Source organism: Gambusia affinis, linkage group LG05 (assembly GCF_019740435.1).
Source record: "Gambusia affinis linkage group LG05, SWU_Gaff_1.0, whole genome shotgun sequence".
NCBI lineage: Eukaryota > Metazoa > Chordata > Actinopteri > Cyprinodontiformes > Poeciliidae > Gambusia > Gambusia affinis.
In genome coordinates this window covers 15,215,628-15,238,856 of record NC_057872.1, presented here as the reverse complement: position 1 = coordinate 15,238,856, position 23,229 = coordinate 15,215,628, and the positions used below count along the sequence as shown (strand labels likewise).

The 23,229-nt window shown below is 38.3% G+C and overlaps 1 protein-coding gene across 3 annotated transcripts in view; it reads right to left on the bottom strand.

Annotated features, from left to right (window-relative positions):
* osbpl3b (oxysterol binding protein-like 3b) overlaps positions 1–23,229 on the bottom strand; it is a 41,653-nt gene that overhangs the window by 5,056 nt on the left and 13,368 nt on the right. For 2 of the 3 annotated variants that reach the window (XM_044117623.1, XM_044117624.1), the window contains 20 exons: positions 21,388–21,514; positions 16,306–16,422; positions 15,613–15,666; positions 14,461–14,574; positions 14,108–14,272; positions 13,864–13,987; positions 12,027–12,130; positions 11,685–11,777; positions 11,430–11,589; positions 8,056–8,186; positions 7,377–7,478; positions 5,875–6,012; positions 4,840–4,933; positions 4,492–4,736; positions 3,154–3,291; positions 2,940–3,003; positions 2,770–2,848; positions 2,217–2,361; positions 330–474; positions 122–248 (listed from right to left, as the gene is read on the bottom strand). In XM_044117623.1, coding sequence (XP_043973558.1) covers positions 122–248; positions 330–474; positions 2,217–2,361; positions 2,770–2,848; positions 2,940–3,003; positions 3,154–3,291; positions 4,492–4,736; positions 4,840–4,933; positions 5,875–6,012; positions 7,377–7,478; positions 8,056–8,186; positions 11,430–11,589; positions 11,685–11,777; positions 12,027–12,130; positions 13,864–13,987; positions 14,108–14,272; positions 14,461–14,574; positions 15,613–15,666; positions 16,306–16,422; positions 21,388–21,483 — 2,435 coding nt within the window. In that variant the 5' untranslated portion in view covers positions 21,484–21,514. The remainder of the gene's footprint in view (positions 1–121; positions 249–329; positions 475–2,216; positions 2,362–2,769; positions 2,849–2,939; positions 3,004–3,153; positions 3,292–4,491; positions 4,737–4,839; positions 4,934–5,874; positions 6,013–7,376; positions 7,479–8,055; positions 8,187–11,429; positions 11,590–11,684; positions 11,778–12,026; positions 12,131–13,863; positions 13,988–14,107; positions 14,273–14,460; positions 14,575–15,612; positions 15,667–16,305; positions 16,423–21,387; positions 21,515–23,229) is intronic. The other variant, XM_044117626.1, reaches the window with a different exon arrangement.

Genomic DNA, 23,229 nt, shown 5'->3' with positions numbered 1-23,229 from the left:
AGGTTTACATTAGCTGCAAGACGTAAAATTTGATAATAGTAAACTCTCTGAAATGCAACCGTATCTCATATTTAATTACCGCTAATATGCAGGCACATGCAGATATTATTTTCGCCTTTACCTCTGGTCCACTCGCAGTCTGGTGTCTGTAGGGGGCAGCAGCTGTTTCAAAGAGGGATCCAGCTCATTTAGCTCAATTGCAAACTTTGTAAAGCCATAGTACTGCTCATAGTTCATTGGCATCTGGCCTAGACAGAAATGAAATGAGACACATTAACCAGGAGAATTACTAGAAGAGCTGATTGCGTGCACTAATGGCAGACACATACTTGCCCTCCAGATGCAGGTAGCTGACGGCGGGTCTCCGCAGTAAACTGCTTCGTGCCACTTCCCAAACAGTCTGCGGATGACCTTTCCTTTGATATCCGTAATGGTTCCCTCCACCTCATTTACATTTGAGTTCCAGTATCTGGCCTGTAAGAAAAAGCACCAATAAGCGACGGCCGGGGGATGAGTGCGACTGGACATCGACATCTCATGGTAATGTCCTCTTCCCGTCAGCAGATGATATTTTTGTGTAAACAATTCTCTCCTCCTGGCCCCTCAAGTGTGTGTTTGAGTGGGTGTGAGTAGCAACAGGGATGGAGTGTGTGATATGAGAAATGAGGATGCATAATGAGTTCTGACAAGTCCCGACTTGCTATCCTGCACAGCTTTATGACGTCTTTCAAGTGGCACACGCAAAAAGGATCAACCTGCTCCTCTTATCAGAGGGGGCTGATGTATATCAGTAATTAAAAACATGCATTGCAATGCAGAGGACAGGCACCATCTATGTGGTTAGTTCAGAAACTAATAAAGGGGAAACAGAATTTACTCTAATAGATTCAACTTAGGGACAAACATATGATGAAAGCGAATGATTCTATAAATAATAATATTATTTAATATCGGTCTTAACCGGGATTATATTTTAGACAAGCAGAAGTGGCATCGTTCCCAAACCTTAGACGCTGTTGCAACATTATTATATCATTACATAATCAAATGGTTCTTTATAGCTGCAAAAAGGTTAAGAACTTGTATTCATTTTCTATGAATTACCATACAAGTGAATTAGATGCTTAGTATTTGACTGTGGCAAAGTTTTGGAAGTATGAAAAGCTCAGGTTTTCCTTTGCTTTTCAATTTGAGAGGGAGGAGTACACTCACTAGCAAATTAAGAGCTTCTCATTTTTTGCTCCATTCTTTTTTGATGCACCGCCTGTACTGCAAATGAGGCATTACACATCTATCCATCTTCCATCCGGCTGTCACTCATGAGAAAAACACTCAGATACTTCAGAGTCTCTGCTTGAGGCAGAAACTGACCCTGGACCTGGAGGGAGCAGTCAACCTTTTTCTGATTGACAACTGTGGCACTTAGACTTAGAGGAGCTGACTTCATTCCTGTGTTTCACACTTGGCAACAAAACTCTACAAGATTAAGATTTGAAAATGCAAAAAGAGCTTTGTAGAATTATTAATATATAACTTTTGTTAGTGGGATTTTCCCTGACTGCTCCTGATTTTGTTCATTGTTCTATATTTGTTGTACTATTTGCAATATCTCATTTCACATTTCATTCTTGGGATTGCTTTCTAGTTTTGTATAATCAGTCTGATGATTTTTGTGGTCAATCTCCCAAGAACCAATCGTGCATGTGCACATTCAACAACAGCATTCATAAGTGCTTTTGACAATATTCAGCATAATAAAGAGAAATGAAGTAGTTTGAAGTAATTTATTAGTTGGCACAAAGGTGGATGACTATTTTTGAGTTCTTTTGAAACTTTCTATAAAATTTAAAAGTACTAAATTAAGCCTTAGTTAAGCTGGATGTCTGATTTCTTTTATAATCAGGATGGCCATTCTTTCTTCCAACAGATTGTAAAAGCAAATTAGTTATTTTGTGTAATAAAAAACAAAAACACACATGTTTTTCAAGTAATTAACAATTAAAACAATAGGGTGATGACAAAAAAAAAAAAAAATCACACATAACTTTTGGACTGTAAACCATATTTGAACAAGGTTTTACACACAGATAGTAAAACAAAAAAACGTTCTTAATACATATTTATGAAGTACATCTGTTACCAGAGGAGTATTAATGATAGTAATGAAAAAAAGAGTGAAAAACTTCACTTTGAATGCTTTCAGTTGTTTCCATCACCTTGATAAAAGTGATCTTGCATTGGCAAACATTGCTGTTGGAGTTTCTGATTGAGATCTCCCCATAGTGCTCGATCCAGCGCTGACCACTAAGGATGTTGTGGATGCAGGATGTCACTTTGTTCCACTCATAGTGATCCCCAAATCTAAAGTGACCAACACAACAATTCTATTACAACTGCCCCTCTTGGACTCTTTTTGTACACAAATGTCCACATACAGATTCGCTGCTATTTTCTATTTCTATATCTATTGCATGTGGCAAAATGGTTGTCATAATTTATTTCTTTGGTATTTTCAGCGATTATCGACATTATTATATACATTTATATTGAGATCACAGCTTTAAAAACCAATACATGTCCTAAACAAACCTAAATGCACTGTGACTAATGGTCGAAGTGAAAGTAAAGCAAAAACATAGAGGAAAAATACAAGGTCAGAACTGCATTAGGATTTATTGCAGGATTTTTCTTTTACTGTAGTTAGTGTTAGAGGGAGGATAAACAAAAGGTTGGGCCAGTGCTTGTGATAATCAAAGCAAACAGACTTACCTTGGCAGCGTGACATGAGTGGTACCCACAGGAACAATCTCCATTGATTTCCCCCAGAATTTGTTCTTGCATCTCACATCTAAAGAAAGCGGTTTAACAAATTACCATCGATCCTACGCAGGTTGGGAAAGAATAAAAAGAAAAAGAAAACAAACACAGTATCCACGTACCTTGCCAGAAGACAAAGTTTTTAGATTCTGCATGGCAAGCTGAAATAGGTGGGTGATGACTCACCTGACGTTGTAGAGAAAAACACAATATTTGTCTTTAATGTATCACACACATATTATTGCTCATTCAGGTATGACTGGTTGCCTCAGACTTATCAGTCAGTCCACATATTGTGGTATGCAGAGCTGACAAATGAACCAAAAGCAATCCTACCTGCTCACCGACAAACCGAAAGCCTTTGTCTGGACGGTCGCATTCATACGTCTCTCCCAAAACAGGATTGAAAGGTTTTCCTCCGGTCCTGTAGTAGCTGGACGCGTATCCGGACACAACAAATGTGGCGATATAAATCTACACAAACAGAAACCAGAACAGTTCGAAGTGTGTGTGTGTGTGTGTGTGTGTGTGTGTGGTGATCTTTTTGTCAGACTCAAACTATCTTATGAACAGTATTGTTCATCTTATGAACAGTATTGTTCATCTTATGAACAGTACTGTTCATCTTATGAACAGTACTGTTCATAAGATGAATATTGTATTCAGTATCCAGTAACATTGATGCAAAATTATTACCAGATAACATAATATTGCAATAAATACTGGAGCTGAATAGTCACTGATGCCTGCTCTACCTCATTGTTTAAGGTCAGAACACGCACTCCCTCACTAAACACTCCTTAGACAGTCTTTGTTGATGTCTCAGTGGATTTTTCTTTATGCATTTGTTGTGCTTCAACATAGATTTTTTTGTCTGCAAAGCACAACAACTCGTGTCAGCCTACTCTCCGTGTACTTGTATAATTTATCATGCTTTGTATAGCACACTGAATATATTACTCCACGTACAATCAATTTCTTAAAATTCTGCCGTAATGCATCATCGCAGATTTTGGTTGTACTGGTCTCACACAAGAGAACCAAATTTCAATATGCAAAGTTCCTTCCTTTAAAAATAAAATAAAACACATACAAGAAATATGTGCTATCCTTGGTAAAAAAAAGAAATATTTACTGACTGACAAAGAATATTTAAAGTGAGAACTTTTTCTTAAAGGGGCAGCCTTTGAGGACGCAGCGTCTCCTGAGAGCTTCAGTTTCCAAGTTGAGCTTCTGCCTCACCTTCAAACTAGCGGCAGCAGTTTGAAGGTGTTGTCGGCTAATTGCAAATCAGGTTTTGTAATCAGCAAAAACCTGGAGGAACTGTACATCTGCTGAGCTCATCTTACCATACTAAACGATGTTAAAGGCTTAACAGAGGAGTAATGTTGTGATCACTTTCTGAAGGAGGAGTGTCAGAACGAAAAGAATCTTTAAAAGAGACAGAAGCCCAATTTCAAGGCCTTAATTTACAAAGTCAAATTTCTTTTAAATCTTTTTTGATATGTGGAGTATTTTTTATAACAACAGAAGGTAACATAGTTACTTGATTGTGTTATAAAATAATATTATGTACCTAGAAAATACATAATGCTGCCCCTTTAGCAAATAGTCAACACAAGACAAAAAACAAATCCCAAAGCAAAAGGGCAAACAGTTAATTTTTTATCTCACCATTCGTTCAAAGGGGTCCTGCGTGATAGCAGCTCTGTCCAGCAGCTCGCTGTACTCCAACTCCTCACAGAGTCTCTGCAGGGCATTGAGGGGCTCGTTAAGATGCACAGGCATCGTCACCTTGGATAAATCTTTGCCTATGTTGTTTCTGAGGATGTTCCACAGGCTGATTGTGCTGTTGGTAGGGCTGGGCGTGGGCAGACAGGATCGACGTGTACAAAGGACAGAGCCTTCTTCCACGGAACCTGCATTGGAAGAATACGATGTATAAGCTTGTAGGCGAGAGGCTTTCAGAGAGGGAAAAGCCATTTACCAAATTTATCTTTGGACCTGCATGGCGAAAATTACCTGCATTAGGTCTTTCACTCTCTGTCTCGTTGCTGAAATTGTCCATCGAAATGTTGTCACTAATGTCACTGGTGTATGAGTCATCGTCTGACACCTGAAGAAAAGGACATGGAGACTTCAGCTAGTAGACAACTGACATACTTGCACAAAGGATGTGGACAGGTCTCTTTCAACATCCTGTCATGTCAGCACTGGTTTTAATAAGTTGAGATGAAGGCTCTCTGAGCACACAGTGACAGAGCTGCACCTTGCCTCGCTGTATTTTTAGATGAAAGTAATTAACCTCTATTTTCACATTTCTGCTGCTCTAACTGCCATGCCATTTGTCATGAAGTATGACGAGCAGATACAAGGTTAGAAAAAATGTAAATGCATTGATGCTTATTGAAATCCTACATCTTCTTCTATGTAATATTACCACTAATTGGCAAATACTGCTTTAAAATGTAGCGTTGAAGTAGTGTTTTGCGAGAGTCCCTTCAAATGTTAAAATTCTGTATATTTATTGTCGTGGAAAAAAAACTATTTCCAAGAGCTGTTCAGGTAAAATCACTCAATCAGGTTTATTCATGAATTGCGCACAACTCAGAGAGCTTGTAGGACAATCAATAATGAAGCAAGTCTGAACGGAAAACTCTGCCAGGCAGAGACAACACATGAGTTTTATACCAAAGGTATAAGGGATCCAAAGTATGGGAAACAGACTGGCTCCCATGAAGAAGGGAAAAACAACATCCAACCTTGTACATGTAACCCAAATAGCTTTATCTTGGTGGGACTATACAGGAACTTAGAATAAACATATAGCAATACAACTAGCAGGTGTGACCTTATTGTAATCTTTCCACATCATTATTTTTCTCTGCAAATTTTAAATAAGTTATTGCTGAAGACTTGCTGCAAAACACTGAGATATTTCTACAAGCAATAAAAAATGTCTCTGAATGCCAAAAGTCATCCTCATTTCATTGCCCAGCTCTGACTGTCAGGGGCAACACTACACGGGATTGTTCAATTTATACCAACAAAACTTACCTCATTTTCAGAGGAGCTAGCTGACAAGAGAACCTCTTGTGCATCAAAGAACTCTGACAAAGACTCCGCAATTGAAGCTCTGCTCTCATCGGAAACTTGGTGCACAAGAGGATGAGGGTCTTCTGCTGAGTCCTGCTTCTGAAAGGAGCAACAGTCATAGTCATCATAAGAATGAGAAAAAAATCAAATCAAAGCTCCAATTGTTTAGTATTCACAGCACCTTCCACATTGATTGACACTTCAGGTAAACCTTGGAAAACAGATTAATCTTCTACCGCAGAACCTCACTCTATATGTTTGATAAAAGTACTACCTTCATGTTGAAAATTAATTTCCTTCATGAAATTTTTAAAATGGGACTTTAGCTGAAACCATTTAGTCAGATTAGACCAGGAAATTTCAGAAACAACCACTTGGCTTGTGTTAAAAAAGGATGAATAGGACAAAAAGTACCCTACATCAACTTCACATCTTAACCAAGGGTGCCAATAAATATGGAGGGTCATGTCTTACAGTAAATATATAAAAAGATATACATTTGGCATGCAGGATACTGAAAAAACACTGATGTCAAGCATTGTCTATCACAACAAGCTCCATGATATGATTGGATTTCTTCTTTGGAATAAAATAGGAAAATATTCTAAGCAAAAGTTGAAGGCTGACACAAAAAACATGGAGTTTTACTAGCAGAAATGGTTAGTAAAACTATAATGAAGAATTTTGTTTCACAGATTTCTTTTTGCAGGGAAGTGGAGTTTTGGTGCTGCATCTCAAAGGTCTCACAAGAGTTTAGTCTCTTTTCAGAACTTATAATATTCCGTGGGAGCAACATTATTGCACTTTTTTCTTTTTAATGAAAGAAATTAAATTAGATTGTTCAAAATGTATGTTTTTTAACACGATTGCATCTATGTGGTCTGACTCATAATCATTTTCTTTTTGGTCACTTCAGGACATTATAATACTCTTTCATTAGAAAACTTTTCTCACTAGCATATTAATGTATTTATTTAGCTGTTTTTAAATGTATACTTTACATTTTATAAAGGCTTACAGGTATGTAAGGTTGTGTGTGCACGTGTGTGTGTGAGTATGTATTGTTGTCAGTCTGTACACTGTGAGCTCCTGGAACCAAGAGCAAATTCCTTGTGTGTGTGAACGTACATGGCAAAAACAAAAGTTTGATTCTGATTCTAGACAACAATAGGTAAAGTATTTTTTGAATGAAATGGCCTGAATTTAGTAAAATGGGATAATTCTGATAAAACTTGTTATATACAGAAGTGAGGAAGGATAGTGAGAATAGATTTGTTTTACCCTGTATTATTTCTAAAACTGGTTAATTAACCTGGACTTAATCCCAAAATAGGTGTTCTCATTTCCTTTGGTTCCTTCAATAATTTTCAAGGGATACAATGAATAGAAGGGATCAAACAAAGGGATCATAGTAATAATAATGGGATGGGGTAGAAACCAAGTCACTGCATTCCTGCACCCACCTGCACAGGGGCAGGGAGATTTATTAGTGTGGGCTCTACGATCTGGGACTCGGCATGAATCTTGTTCAGGCGCTCTCTCAGCTCAGAGTTCTGCGCTAAAGCCTGGAAAAATAATCGGCGTAAACAACGTTTATGAACACACACCCAATCCAAACTACGCTGAAAACAGTAGAAAACAAACTGGTTTCCAACATGTCATTTTGGTTTAATTCGCAGATCTATTACACTCTACTGGTTTAAAACAGATGTGAAGGGATCAGGGGAAAAAAAAAAAGAAATAGTTGGCACAATAAACACATTTTAATGTGGCCAATAAACGAAGACATTCCTTACCCCACGTCAGAATTTATTTGTGCTTTGTGCCAACCCATTTACTCACTGAGTGCGTGCCAATATTTGTGTGACGCTATAAACAGAAAACAGAAAAAGCCTCCAGGTGGGAGGCAGCAGCCACAGGACACAATAATGTTGAATGTGATCTTATTTGGGTGGGGAGACATCATACTAGGAGGCTGTACAGTAATCCCGCTAAAAGGCTCATCAATGTGCCACGTCTAACAGGAGGTGTGGGAGGACATGCAGTGTGAGGAGGGGGGTGTGTGAAAGCAGAGAGAGGGTGAAACACCTAAGCCACTTCCGCTGGCTGAGAGAGTGTATGAGCAACCGCTGCTTCACCTACCGCTGCCAGGGTGTTCTTCAGATTGACGACTTGGGGTGAGGTTGGGGGATACGAGTCGTGATCCAGACACTGCTTCAGTCTCTCCCTCTCTGATGTTAGCGAGCTCAGTACTGATTTCATGGTTGTGTGCACTGAAGCAATGAGAAAAGATTCAAACATTAACCCCTTTTTGATATGATCTCAGAACTGTGTACATCTAATGTATTTGAACATAATAGGCAGTTAAACAGGAAAATTGGATTATTTTCTTCAGTTAAACCCGGCATCTCACCATGTAACTCCTCACTATGGAGGGTATTTTTGGTTGAAGAACATGACTTGGAAACTCATTCAACAGTCTGAAAACTTACTTTGGAAAACAAAGAATAATGACGCATGAGGTTATTGACTACTTGTTAGACGGCGTAATCCTTTCCTCAAACAACGTTGAGTTGTCAAATTTATGTTGTAAATTTCTCCTTTTATTGATTTTTCTAATGTATCAATAATTATATTACGACCACGGTACAAATACAAACACAATACACACCTCTCTTGGACACCCATATGTAAGACAAGGCTGAACTTTTGGTTTCCACCGACTCTCAAATCCTTCTAGTAATGACACATTCATAATAATGAAACAGTGGTTCTGCTGTCTGACCATCTTGGTAAAACGTCTAAAAAATATTGTTAAACTTCATCACCATCCTTCAACAAATTACAATCCTATTCTTATAACCATCAAGACCAATATTGCATTTTTTTTTTTAAAATGTGCTATAAAATTAATGTTTCTCAATTTAGAATGAACTACAAAACATACCTTAGTTTAATCAAATATGATTCGAAATGGAACCTCCTCCTTTGTCTAAGCCTAATATTTAAAGTAAATTCACAGTTTTTAGTCAATGTGTTGTTCCTGTTATCAGCAAATGCTACCAATGTAAGTATCAATGATTGACTTAGATATACAATTTCTGTAAAATAGATTTTTAGGGTGAACTATTTTCATAATTTTGGCGGAACAACATCTTTTTGTCGTATTTACAAAATACAACGCTGGTTTTCAAAACTGTCTCTGAGAAAGATGAATCAACAGGCTTCTCTTGGAGAAATCTGTCCTGATTTGCACCCCGGCATATTCATATTCATTTTCATATTTCTCTATAAATGCTAAGAAGCTATTTGTAGTCCTCCTCTGAGACAGCGCAGCACTGCTATTCAGCAGTAAATCTAATGAAACTGCCAAATTCAAGTGGTTGCTTCTCAAAGCAGTCATTGCACAAGGCAGGTCTCAGTGGAAATTGTCAAACAGCTCTCACCTCTCCAACACAAAGCTTACAAATCACTGCCTTGCTTCAGCAGAAACTCACTCGAAAAGGATCGAAAGCAGACATGGCAATCAGTTATTTTTCCACATGATAGAAAAATGCAATAGTTTGCAAACTTGACTTAACTTTAAAAAAGACGAGGCTTTCATTTTAAACAGCAGTTTCCTACATTAAATCATGATGATAATAGAACCTGCTTTGTAAGCCACAGGGCAAAGCACATTTGCTGAATTAAAGAAGATAACAAGAGAGCAAAACTACAGTAATGTTGTTTAAATATAATGTTACAAAGTTTGGCCTTAGGCAGGACTGAGCATTCTTGTGAAACAATATTCTGGTTTATATATATATGTTAACAGAAAACAAAGTCAACATTTTGTCCAACATCAGGGGTCAGGACCCGATGGTACACAAAAATCAGTTGAAATAACTATCATACAATAAAGAAATACAATAGTGATGCTAAAACAGTGGGAGAAGAATCATTAGTGCCATTCCATCACACTGATGTGTAAAACTTTGTGCTTAACTTTGATCAGTATCACTGAGGTCTGCAGGCATTTGGTCTGAGCCTATTTTCTAAAAAGTGATTATTTGGCACTAGTATTCTTCATTTGACAGTTCTGCAGACAGAGAGAATAAATGCAGGGAAAGGCAGAGACCTGGAATGGACACAGCATGGTTGCATCAAGGACTGTCAGCCTTTGTAGACGGAGTGAATGCTCTACTCTCAGTGCACAAAGCAGTCCACATTTGGCCAATTTTAAAGAAACAAGCTCCTTTGTATTCCGGCATTATTGTGTCCATGTGGCTGAACGCGGATCAGAGAAAGTTTTAAAGGAGAGAGCTGTCAGGAAGAACATTATAGACATCTATGTCCAAGATAAAAGTATGAGAACAGTTGGAAGCAGCCTCCTGCTCCTCTGACCCAGACTGCCAAGCATTAAAAAGTTAATGGGAGTACATGCAACCTCACCAGATGTAGATGAAAGTTGTAATGCAACTCCATTTTCATCACATGGCTTTTCCATCCTAAAATATTCAAGTTGGGGCCAAGGTCAAGGTAAATTGGTTCTAGAGGCTGTCATGATTATCCCCTGAGGTAGTGGACAGGACATTTCCTGGACTTTCTAGGCAAAAATGAATTATTTTAGACACATTAAATCCTAAATCCTTTCCAACATTATGGTTTTTTGGGGACCACCTTTTTTTTTTATTTTTTATTTTACTAACACTAATGGTAGACTAATTGTAGTCTATTACCTTTCTTACATCTAAAACCAGTCTGTCCATTTTCCTCTGATCTCTGACACCAGCAAGGAATTTTTATCAACACAGTTATGGCTCTGTGGATATTGTTTTCTTTGCTTAAACATTCTCTGTAAACCTTAAAAATTGTTTTCCTGTGAAAATCCTTGTATATAAGTAATTTCTGAAATGCTGTACCACCAAAACCAACACCTCATTTAAAGTCATTTAAATCCTATATCTTTATCCTGATGCCCAATTTTAACTACGGTACATAAATTGTCTTCAGCACATCTACATGCCAAAAGGTCAAAATGACGTGTAAATGGCTGATTTCTTATTTGCGTTAACAAGCAGTTTTAAGTAACAAGTAACTTGTCTTTGTTTGCAAAAATCTTAAACAATTCATTAATTAGGGATTAGTGCATTTATTTTTAATCAAAAAGTCTTTAAATCCCTTCTTGAAAACCACAAACTTACATATGTAATTACTGAGGGGCACTATGCTAAAATTTCTGATGTCACCATGTACATGTTATGTTATTTAAAATACAAATACAATATCCACTGAGACCTAAAATAAATTTAGGAGTTTATTTTAACAAAAAAGAAAAAATTATGTCATTATTATATAAACTTTCAAGATCTTCTTACTAAGACCAGACCACTAGCAGGACAAAACTAATAACCAGACCCAACAGGTACAGAAGACTGACTGATTTGGTCAAAGTGACCAAAGCATGTGGTAATCCACAGCAAGCTTTCCTCAAGCATTTCTTCACACTGTGAAATAAATCAACAATTTTAACTCACAGTTGGTGGCAACACGGCAGAAGTCCTCCTGCAGCTTTGCTACGTCAAAATGTGAATCCAGGGATTCAGGGTCGACTTTGTCGTTTCCCAGTGTAGCGGTGGAGAGATTGGGGTTGGAGGCGTGAAGGCGGATCGAGCCAGAGGAGATGCAGCTGGGTACCTGCAGTAATAGCAGGAAGAAAAGTGCTTTTTATTTCTCAAACTCACATCAGGAACATATCAAACTTGGCCACACTTTATTGTCATTCTGGCTACCTGCAGAGTTGTTTTGACATCTTTATTGTAGTTTTTATTGCGCCATTTTCTTTGAAGTCTCTTTTCTTTTTTGGGACTGTCCAATGTGGATGTCTAGTTAAGATAAAAGAAAAAAATTAATGAGAATAAAATTTATTTTTAAAAGAAAATGACAGTTCCACAACTTTTGCAAAATGAAAAAGTCTTTATATTTGGCAGCAGGTAACTTGGCAAAATACAAGGAAGTTATTTTAAATACATTACGAGTCGCGGTATTTTGATTAGGATTTACAGTATGAGTCATGCTGTATTTCAGTCATTTCAATTAGACCTGTTGTAAATGGTTAAAGCAAACAGCCTGACCTGTAGTGCTTGAATAGAAGGAGCAGAATAAGTGCGGTGGAGGACTTCCATGCTCTGTATCAGGTGGTTGAGCTCCTGCAGGTAGGCCTCACACACTGCTAAGTCTAATAATAGGAAATAATAACAAAAACGACAAAACAGGATACCACTTTAGCATATAGTTTCTGGAAGATATTCACTGGTTTGGTTTATACCACTTTTAAAAACCCAAAAGTGGTAAAGAACTCAAAATCGTTTCCAATAGGAACAATACATTTAATCAAACAAACCAACCTTTAATGTACAATTTCACCAAAACCTGCTTAATGTATTTTGGGTGACTTGGAAAAGTTTAGGGAGGTCAAGTGAAATGTACTATTACCATTTATTGAGACACACAGAGCATTTTGATTGCTCACTTTTAACATTTGTAAACTATTGTTGGTGAGACATTACATGTCTGACGTCCTGAAGGTTCTTTATGTAGCGATCAATTTTATGGATATTGAAAGCTATTTCAATGCTCTTCAGATTAAATTATTGATCATTTTTGCCACATTGAGTGTTACCTTCTTTCAATCACAAACAGTTTTACAATCCTTGGATTTATTGCTTCCTGACTTTGCACACATGCTTAGTTTTTCAAAGAAGGACGTCACTGTTCATGAAACAAAAATTAAAGTCAAAACAAACAAAAACGATAGTGGAATATTAATAACAAGTCTTTGCTCATCGGATATTCTAGCAACGTTTTGGTATTGTGAAAACAAAAGCATTGCTAAGCAGCTTGAGGCGTTTTCAAAAAGGTTCCTTAATTTAGAAAATCATATCTTCTCAATAAACAGTCTGCTTAACTTCATAAAGCATGTCAACAGAATTATAATGACTGAAAAATGAGACAAACACTAGAGCTGTAATTACAGATTCCCCTTGTTCATTAACACCACTCAGTGAGTCTTATCTGATATGCAAGTCAGATTTTACATAAGAGTTATTAGTGTTAAAGACAATATGGGGAGTTTTAAGACAAAGTTTAACAGACTTCAAGATATATTGTTTGTGCAACATCTACACTGCACTAGCATAGGCATTACTCTCATACTATTTTTGGCTTTTATCAAATTATTTGAACTTCTTTGTGAAATAATCATTTTATGAACAATTCCAACAAGTTCCTACTTAGACGATTTAGATGTACAAATGCTTGAGGTCATTGTGAATTTTCTCTAATCCACAAAAGCCTCAAAATTATACATATAGATAAAATTTTACATACATCACCAATGATATTTTGTTGAACCTCCTTTAGCAAAATGTACTATATTTGAGATGTCAAGCTTTTGGCATAATTCTGAATAGATGAGTAAACTATCTTCCTTGCTGAAATGGTAGATTTTATTTATACTGATTGGTTTACTGGCACAACCTCCGCTTTGCATTGTACTTGAATTGTCTGCATTTATCAATCATTGCAAACAATTTCTTGCATGGGGGAAAATAGATCAGATGGAGTGGTAGCAGTCACAAGCCAGGTCTTATTTCATTTCGCTGTACTTTCTTCCTTCTCTACAGTTTGCAACAGAATGCAAAAGGAACCGAGGTCGTTCTGTTGAATTATTTACTAACTCAACACTAAGTTTAATCAGCCATTGTTAATAGCAAAAGACATAATAGTAACTGGAACAAAAGGAAACGGAGATATGAGCCATCAGTGCTTCAAAGCTGAGCATTAACTGTGTTGTTTCACCATCATTTGCATTTCAAAAACTGTGTTGACAGGCAGTAATTTTGTGGTGTTCTACTTAGCAGGGGAATTAGGAGCTTTTTGTTATACATATGTTAGTGGTCACAGTCTCACCTTTGGAGCATTTGTCCATGTCATCTGATGACTGGAGCCAGGCAGCTACCTTTGCCTGGCTGTTGGAGCTCAAAGGGAATCCTGATGCAGGATGCACTGAGGACTGCCTCCGTATCGACATGACCTGCAGCGGCAAGCAAACTCTAGATTACTGCATAAACAGCTTTCTCTTGTTAGTAAATCTTTCTCTAGATTAAGTTGTCAATGTAAGTCTAATTGCATGCTATGTAGTGTTCAGGTGCACCTTCCTCAAGGAGGATCCCTCAGTTATGCCAGGGGAGTTGGGGGAGGGGTACATGGGGTAGAAGAAGGCTTTCTCATTGGCACACATGGCAATCTCATTCTGCCGATAGACCCGATGGTGGCGCAGGTTGGAAACCCATTCATCAAACAGCTCCTGTGACTTAATCTGCCATCAGAAGTAAACACAAGGTCAAGGAGGTGGAAACACCTGCAGGAAGTTATCAGCCCACATTTCCTCTCGCAACCAAGACAATAAATTCATTTAAGTCTTTTCACTGTTAAGGAATCCAAAACAAAAAAAAAAGGAAACCATGCTGTTCTCCTGGTATTGTATTCATTGGCTTGCTGGTTTACCTTCAGGTGATAGATATTCTCCTCAGCGTCAAGGTCAATACAGTTGGCTTTCTTCTTAATGGCCATGACGGAGAGACCCACATCAATGCAGCCATGCAGTTTCCCCTTCTCAATCTGTGAGGCAGCACCGGCACAAAATATTGCAATCATATTTGATGGATTGTTACACAAGTGCTGCAGGATGATGTCCAGTTTCAGAACGAAAGGGTAATCCCATTATTGACTCCTGGAGGCTGACTTACTGCCTGGTTTAACAAATGTGACTCTAGTAAAACACACAACATTCATTGCAATGATAAGGAGACTGAGAGGAACTTATGGACTTTTGTGTGAAGATTCTCATGTGTATAAGAGAAGATTTACAGAGGGCAAAAAGCGTTCTTTACAGTATTACTCCTCCTTCAATTTTACACATTTTGTCATGTTAAGGCCACACATATTAATGAATATTATTAAATTTGATGCATGTAAATATTCTGGATGTTTTTTTTTTGTTGCTTCCTTGGGGAACAATAAACTTTGCTTTGAAAGTTTCTTAAATCTCTTAACATGTGACATACCAACACAAAGCACAACATCCTTTGAATATAGAAGCAAAAATATTCATGGTTTCAAAACTGATCAAAAATTAACATTGAAAAGTTGGGTGATATATTCATATTGGATCAAGAAATTCCTTTGATATCCCTGAATGAAATCCAGGGCAAGCATTTGTCTCTCTGAAAGGAAATGCTTGCCCTTCAGAAGGCAAAAGAATTTGATTCGATTTGGATTCTACCCACATATACGGTATGAACTTAGCCATTTTATGGAGGCCTCAGAGGTTTTTCAGAGAACATTAAAGAACAAACAACATCATGAAGACAAAGGGAAAGGAAGCCCGGTGCTAGATCAAGTCATATTTGTGTGTTTGAATGAAAGACTTGCAGCTGTAATTGCAGCAAGATGTGTTTCTACGGCATATTGATCCAACGCAGAAAATTGTATTTTAAGCAACTTTCAGTCTCCTTGTCCTTCCTTTTCACAGTTATTCATTCTTTTTCTTTGATCGTCAAAAAAACTTTCAATGAGATACACCAAAGTCTGAGGCTACGAGTACTTTTGCAGACTACTATATCATCTGACAACACTACATGATAATTATGTACTCACATCAGCGCTGCCCTTGCCATATTTAAGGATCCCCTTGTCCAGGAAGAAGTATCTCTGTAAGGAGAGGAAGTGACAGTGAATACATGCGATGTAGCTGGAGGGATATGGAGCATTCCTGACAGCAAAGCAGGGACTCTGCCATAACTGTGTAATCGTGACAGAATAAACCTCTTGATGATGTCTGTAATTAATTTTTCGACAGCAAGATATTTGTCATCCCGGACTCTCCTCTCACTCAGAGTCACTCTTTCTCTTCCACTAAATGTAATTCTCATAGCTCTTATTGTGCATCATGAGAATCAGACTGACGAGAGCCCAGAAATCCGACTTGAAGTCAATACTAAATGCGGTATAGTAACCAACAGGCCATCAGCTAATGCGTCTGAGTGGAGCACTAAGATATCTAAGCATTATCTTCCGAGGAAAAGCTTTCAGACTGAGTGTAAACAGGCGATGACCCCGGTCACATGTGACGCTTTCCAAGGGTGGAATCATCTGCTGCATAAGCTCATTCAATTAGTTTGAAGCGCCTATGAGGCGTGTCAGCAGGACTGGAAAAGCAAGATGAAAATTGTGAAGGAAAGATGTAAAATTTAATTGACTTTCAGTCATCGTGGCTGGAAATAATTCACTCCAAAGGGAAGCATAGCATATGAAAGGAAACTTAAGGAGCTTGAAATAGTTTTATTTTACCTTGTGCCAACCCTTCATGGGCCACTTCCTCCTCTTCAGCATGTAGCCCTCCTGTTTCTGCGGCTCCAGGACATTACTGACCCCCCCACGCAGACCCTCCACTATTTCCCAGCTGTCCTGCAGGCACAGATGGACAAAAATATGTAATTGTGATCTGCTAAACATCATTATGATATTGATTACAATTAATCCAGCTCATCCTCGTAGCATCTCCTCTATTGGAATACACTGTACATCAGTCATGGGCAGTAAGAGGGAACAGAGGCTTTCCAGTTCATCAAATGTATCAGCGGTAAGCTGAGTTTTAATGCATGGCACTTAATGGCATAATGGTCTGTCAATTGTTGCATCCTTTGAAGATGTGGCATTGCACTGATGCTGTGATGACGACTGCAATTCAATACATTGTGCTCTAAAAACTATATTAACCTCAATTAATCAGATCAGGCACAGAAAGTTTTAACTTACGGTGCAAAAATCTTCATAGTTCTTACACTTTTTTATGTTTTGTTGTGTTACAACCACAAACTCAAAAAGCATTTTAATGTGATTTTATCAAAAAAAAAAAAAAATCGCATCGCAGATTACGATATGAGGATGTTTTTCTCCAGCAGGAATAGGGAAGCGGATCAAACATACAGGACAATCCGGTAAGAAGCCCTCTTGCATCTCGCAGAAGACTTCAGATTGAGGTTCAGGACAATAGAGCTAAAAATACAACCTGAAGTACAATGCAAAGCTCAGTAAAATAGTCATGTGGCCCAGTCAAAGTCAGATCTGAATCCCATTCCAGTTTATGAAAAGCTAGAAAATTGATGGTCACAACGTGCCCCCCCTAAAAAAAAACAACAACAAAAAAGCACAAAAGTGATTTAAACATCAACTACACAAATATATCTACTTTTGTACTCCATTTATCCAAATGAAATACAACATATGTTGTGGGTGTAGCCTCACAATAACTCAAGGAATACTGATACTGTAAGAATCAAAATCCTGCTTTGATTTGTTCCCTCAATTCCATCGGTCATCGGAGGGTGACTGCTGTTGAAACAAAGTGTCCAATGAATGACTGTGAACTTTCACCTCATTGTCCCATTTTACCAAATTAGCCTTCTGGTTCGGTCTGACTGTTTCCAGACTGAGATTAAAAGGTTTAGGTCCAAATCCCCAGCAGATAGAAAGATTGAGATGATATTTTATCATAAAATTAATCCCCACGTCCATGTTTCTGTTACAGCAGTGAGATTTCCAGGAAGGCTTTAGAAATCCTGAGAGGAATCTAGGATATGTGTGTGTCAGGGTCGGTAATAGGATGCGGAAACATGGGGGTTTGGCCCCATTCAGAAATAGCTGAACTTGATATGAATGCAGTGAAGTTTATAAGCCATTCAACATTAAAACAATATAGGATGTATTAGTTTTCTGCCTAGGCTGGGTTTTAAAGAAAAGTGATTTTTATTAATTTTAACAAAAAGTGTACCACCCTCTATTTTTTGGACTATTTTCTGTCAGAAACTGACTCCAAGAACTACTGTTTGGTTGTTCTTGGAGTAATACCATAATAATAATTTCATGTCATTATTTAAGGTTCTGTTTCATTCTAGGTTAAGATTTGTCTTGATTTCAGATAGGGGCCAATTTTTTCAACAGCTCTTCTTGTGCACTCCACTTTGTTCATTCTTTCTATGTGTTTCACATAATTTTGATTTGCTCCCTGCCTCTTTGTCACACCAGGTATCTGTCTCTAATCAACCACCTACAAGATCTCTGTGATTATTCTCCCCTCTATATAAAGTCATACAGTTTTCTTTGTTGCTTGCCTCTCATGCCTTTTTGGTCCTCAGTAGTACTTTATTCATCTTTAATTGTTTTGGTTTGCAAATAAAACCCCTTGCTTAGACTTCTATTCACATTTTCTAGCTATTCTGGTCTTTCGAATTATTTAAGAATAAAGCCGATTTCCTTAACCAGTTGCCTGCAAAAGTTGGATTTAAAATCATAATATAAAAAAGTACCCTGTGTCCTGAACCTTTTTTAATATTATGGTTTTTATCTTTATCATCTTCTCCTGCTGGTCTAAATTAATGAAGAAACCAACGTCTGATTAGTTTTGTAATATTTTAATGCGAATATAAAGCTAGATTGCCAATGACAGCTCACGACAGCTAAACCTTAAATGTTTTTGTCGCACTAGTTCCCTCTATTTACAGTAATCAGAGAGAAAATGAACAGAAAAAGAATGTGGGAAGACAGGGAGCAAAGATCCCTAGGCTAGGAATCGAACCCCAGATGGCTGCATTAAGGTCTAATGGCTTCCATATATGGGGCGCCTGGTCTACCTGCACCTCTGTCCATCGTCCTGCCCCAGGGACAGGGACAGCTGACGTCACGCTGGAGTGGGCCAATTGTTAAAGCTTGAAAAAGATGCTGCTCTGAGCAGCAGGCATATCTAACATCAATTATGACTTAAATACCACAGCTAACATCAAATGTAGCTGTATGATATTTACTCAACAGCTAACGTTTTTACGCCATGGCTGTTTTGACAGGCTTTGCGTGTTTGGAAGCGGCTTGCACATTGTTGTCTCAGTGCATGCCTGTCCCAGTTAAGCTAACAGTATTTGTCAGGCAGGGTGAATGCTGAAGGTGAGAACATCTAAAGAAAAAATAAATAAATAAAAAAGAATGAGGACAGACAAGGACAAAGCTGGCGGACTGCTTTTCCCTCTCACTTTGTCATGAGCTCCTCCTCTGACAAAGTCACACTGTGACTCATTATTGTAACGCACTGACTGGACACCTCAAGGTCAACAGACTTCTCAAAAAGAAGCGGTGATACAAGGGGTTCTTACTAACACCACTGAAATGGAAATTGTTAATTAAAACGCATCATAGCAGGCTAATTTATTGTTTGTCCTTAAGGACTAAGTCTTGACCTTCAAAGCTTGATGTTCTATGCTTTTGGTTCCAGTTTCTGATTAAATAAAACAATGAAGAATAAATTGTTTCATCCTCTGCTAAATATTCTTGCTTTCAAGAGCCATTGTGGCTCTTTCTCTTTGTGAATCTTGTGCTGATTGCAACAGGTGGATCAAGTGCACTACTGTCACAGACTAAAGCCAGCTCTTATCTCCTGTGGTCTCAGCTGCATCTTCCACAACTTCGCTGCCAGCTTGGAGAGTCAAACACTTGCTCTCAGTGCTTAACCCAATATTTCAATGTTTTGGATGGCTGGATTTGCAGTAATCCTCCTTTAACTCCCAGGCTTTCTGGCCTGTCCACACCTGCATGATTCACCATCCAAATCCACTCTGACTCAGTTCATCTCTCCCAACTTATATCACTCCTGCCTTATTCTGCTTTTCTGACTAACAAAGTCTACTGACTCATTTCCTAATTTGGATTCATAGTAAAACATCTCAAGATGATATTTAATTACATCTCCCAAAAAGAAAGTCTGTTCTGTAGAAGTAGTAAAAATTAATAGGTCTGCTGAAAGAAGCTAGAAAAAAACCCAATAAATAAATAAATAAAATCTATTGATTGTTTTTTCAAATGATTTTCTGTTTGCCTGGCCCTGACTGATCAGCCTAAACATAAGAGCTACAGGGTCCTGCTAACAGCAACGCTCTTTGGAGTGCATGCTGTGGATTGCACAAAAGAATTATTTTTTAAAAAAATAATAAAATTCTTAAGAGATTTTGGTCGATATTGAACATAACAGGGTTTCTACAGATTTGTTGCAACTCTCCAATTCATCCACCAGATAAAGATGCTTTACTGGATTGAGATCAGGTGACTACAGAGGCCATTGGAGAAACTCAATTTTAATTTTAAATATTTTTTTTTCCCTTTTTTTTTTTTCTCCGAAGAGTTTTTTTGTGGCGCTAGTGGCTCGTATTTTTGTGACAGTAGGCAGACAGGAAGGAGGGGGAGGAGATGAGGGAAGACATGCGGCAAAGGTTGCCGGGACCGGGAGTCGAACCTGACGTGGGGCGTGCTAACCCCCTGTGCCACCACAGCACGCCCCAAAACTCAATTTTAATTTAAATGACTCACTTGTTACTGAGGAGTCCAGGGGAATAAACCAACCTACCGCCACCACCAGCAGCCTCCAACCATTGAGCATTAAGAATGATGTTCTGAATGTCTTGGTTGTAACGTGTGTCTAAACATTCGAGAACTTCCTTTTCTCCTGATACAAACAACTGTGACTCACTGGATATTTTCTCTGTCTTTGAACATTCCCAGGAAAGCCAGCTCCAGTTTCTCAAACAAAACTGCTTGCCAAAAGCAAACACACCGCATCCTCATTGTGATCCTCAGTTTGGGCTTCAGTGAGCTGCCCTCAGCTACAGATGCCTCAATGCATTGAGTTGCTGATTAACTTCTGTTGACAAGCCGTTGAAAAAAAAAGTGGTTACACTACAGGAAGGGTTTCAACTCCAGTCCTCGAGCATCGGTGTCCTACAACTTAATGTGTTTCTGCTTCAACACAACACAGTCATATAATCAGGTCATTAGCAGGACTCTGGAGAACTCGACTGCATGCTGACGAGGTAATTCAGCCATTTAATTCAGGTGTGTTGGACCAGTGACACATAAAAGTCACACAACACTGGCCATTTGTTATTATCATTAGCCGTTATTTCACCAGGAAAATTTCATCGAGGCTAAAAATCTCTTCTACGAGAGAGTCCTGGCCAAGACCGGTAGCAGCACACTGAGTTTACAGAACATTCACAGCAAAACAGAGAAAGTTAGAACTGTCATAAACAAATTAGTTAAAAGATCCTCATCTTTGAGGACAAGACACTTTAACTATGGGCTGTAAAGAGAGATTTGTGATCAAGTTTAGTCATGAAAGGTCAAAGCTTCCTCACCCTGTGCAACAGGCATTTTTGCTAAGCTGATTTAGGTAAGTAAGCGCAAAATGAAGATTTCTGTGCTCAAATGGGGAATTTGAAGAGCAGCTGAGTCATACCAAGTTTCTTCTTATTCACCATGCAAACTGTTAGCTGAGAAAATCAGTCATCAAACATCTCTCCTCCCTCACATTCAAATATTGTGAATTCTTACCTGTCGGCTGTCGTGCTTGGACGAGGAGCTGCTGTTGCTCCTCGATAAGGAGGAGATCTTCTGTGACATGGCTGAGCTGCACTCCTCTAAACTCATCCTGCTGCCGTCTAGCCCATTCAGGCTATAGCTGGATCACGAAAGGCATGTAAGAAAAAGAGGGTGAAGAGTTTGTCAGAAGAAGAGCTAGTGGCAAGAAATATGCTGTGAATAGGAAAGTCATCTAAAAGGCTTTTAGCGTTCACTGAAAAATGCATAAGGTTATTCAAAGTGATTAGGTTTTTCATCTCGGTGTAGCTGAACCGTGGTCTTTAATGAGGAAACCTTCACTCTGCTCTCAGTATCGAGACAGAAAAATTGAAAGTTAGGACTGGGGGACATAAATTAGGGTGCAATTGAAGAGACCAGAGGTTTAAATATTTCATACTTTACCCTTTCAGAGGGTGATGGACTGTCAGCAGCTAAGATCCCATAAATCTAAGTAACCCACTTGAAATGCATACGCACAGCAGTGCTGGAGCATATACTGTACTCAAAACAGAGGAGAAGTATTGAACTCCTCTCTGCCATTATGATACAAAGTGGCCTCATTTTAAAGTGTTTGCTGTGTATGAAAGTGGAGAAATTATGAACTGTCCAATATAAAATCTGGACTAACAACTAAAGTCTATCATCCAGTCAAAATGTGCTTATTTTGTGCTTTAGCAAAAAAACACCAATAAGAAAATACATCATTTCTGTCAGACATGTAAATAATATTCCATTAGCATAAAGTGGAAGGTAAAACTACATTCTAATTAAGATTAATCCTCCCTTTGAGACACATGATCTGTACATTTGCTATGACTCATTTCACGTTGCATCTCCATAATGTGGAAATTAAAGACAAGTGGCACATGTAAACACTCAGTGAGATGTGAGATTGTGAGTGAAATATGAAATGATCATTTCAGCAGAAGGTAAAAATAAATGGGCGCCTTAAAGAAATGTCAGCCTTGAGTCCTCTGCCACACAGTCCAGGGATCTTATTAAATAATGTGCTCATTATTTGGCAGAATCAGAACATCAGTGGTTTGCCAATTTGATCTAAGAGACAGTTTGTCAACCTATGCTGATCAATGTCCAGGTAGTGTTTCTGCATATTTTATCATCCATGCAGGAACGAACAGAAGGTCAGTTTTACCAAATATGTGACAAAACATTGATTTTACGGGTCATGAACTTCCTGGTCATTAATGTGTGAAGGGACCATCTGTAAAACTCAAAGACGCAAGATGCAGCTGGTCTTAAGACTCTTAATCATAGTGGTTTTGGTGTGTACAGTATGCTACTGGCTCATTTTCTCAGAGTGAAAGGACATTTCACTTCTGTTTACCTTAGCTTCACTTTAAACATAAGACAAAACAACTTAAGGCTCACACCCTAATCGAAAAAATTTAATAAAATAATAGGCCAAGCTGAGTTTTTATAATTTGCAAAGGAGATATTAACACTAACATTTTCTGCCAGAAATCAATCTGTGTGATGTAAGATTTTTTCTAATACACAACCTGTTTAAGCATAAACAGGTTGTGTAATCTGGCTTTGAATCTGCCATCTTTGAGCTACACATCAGCTACATGCTCTTGTGTTAGGCAAAACAAAAAAGATCAGTAAAGACCTATGCCATGTCGCTAACTCGCAGGTTCTTCGTCTCTGAACCGGAAGCTGTGGTTAGCAGCGCAAGGCACTTAGAATGAATACACAACAATGGACCTTACCAAGCTCCGCCCACAACCGACCCACGTGACCTCAAGTCTCACAAACAAAGCCTCGCGCGTTGTTTTATGTGAACATGACTCGATG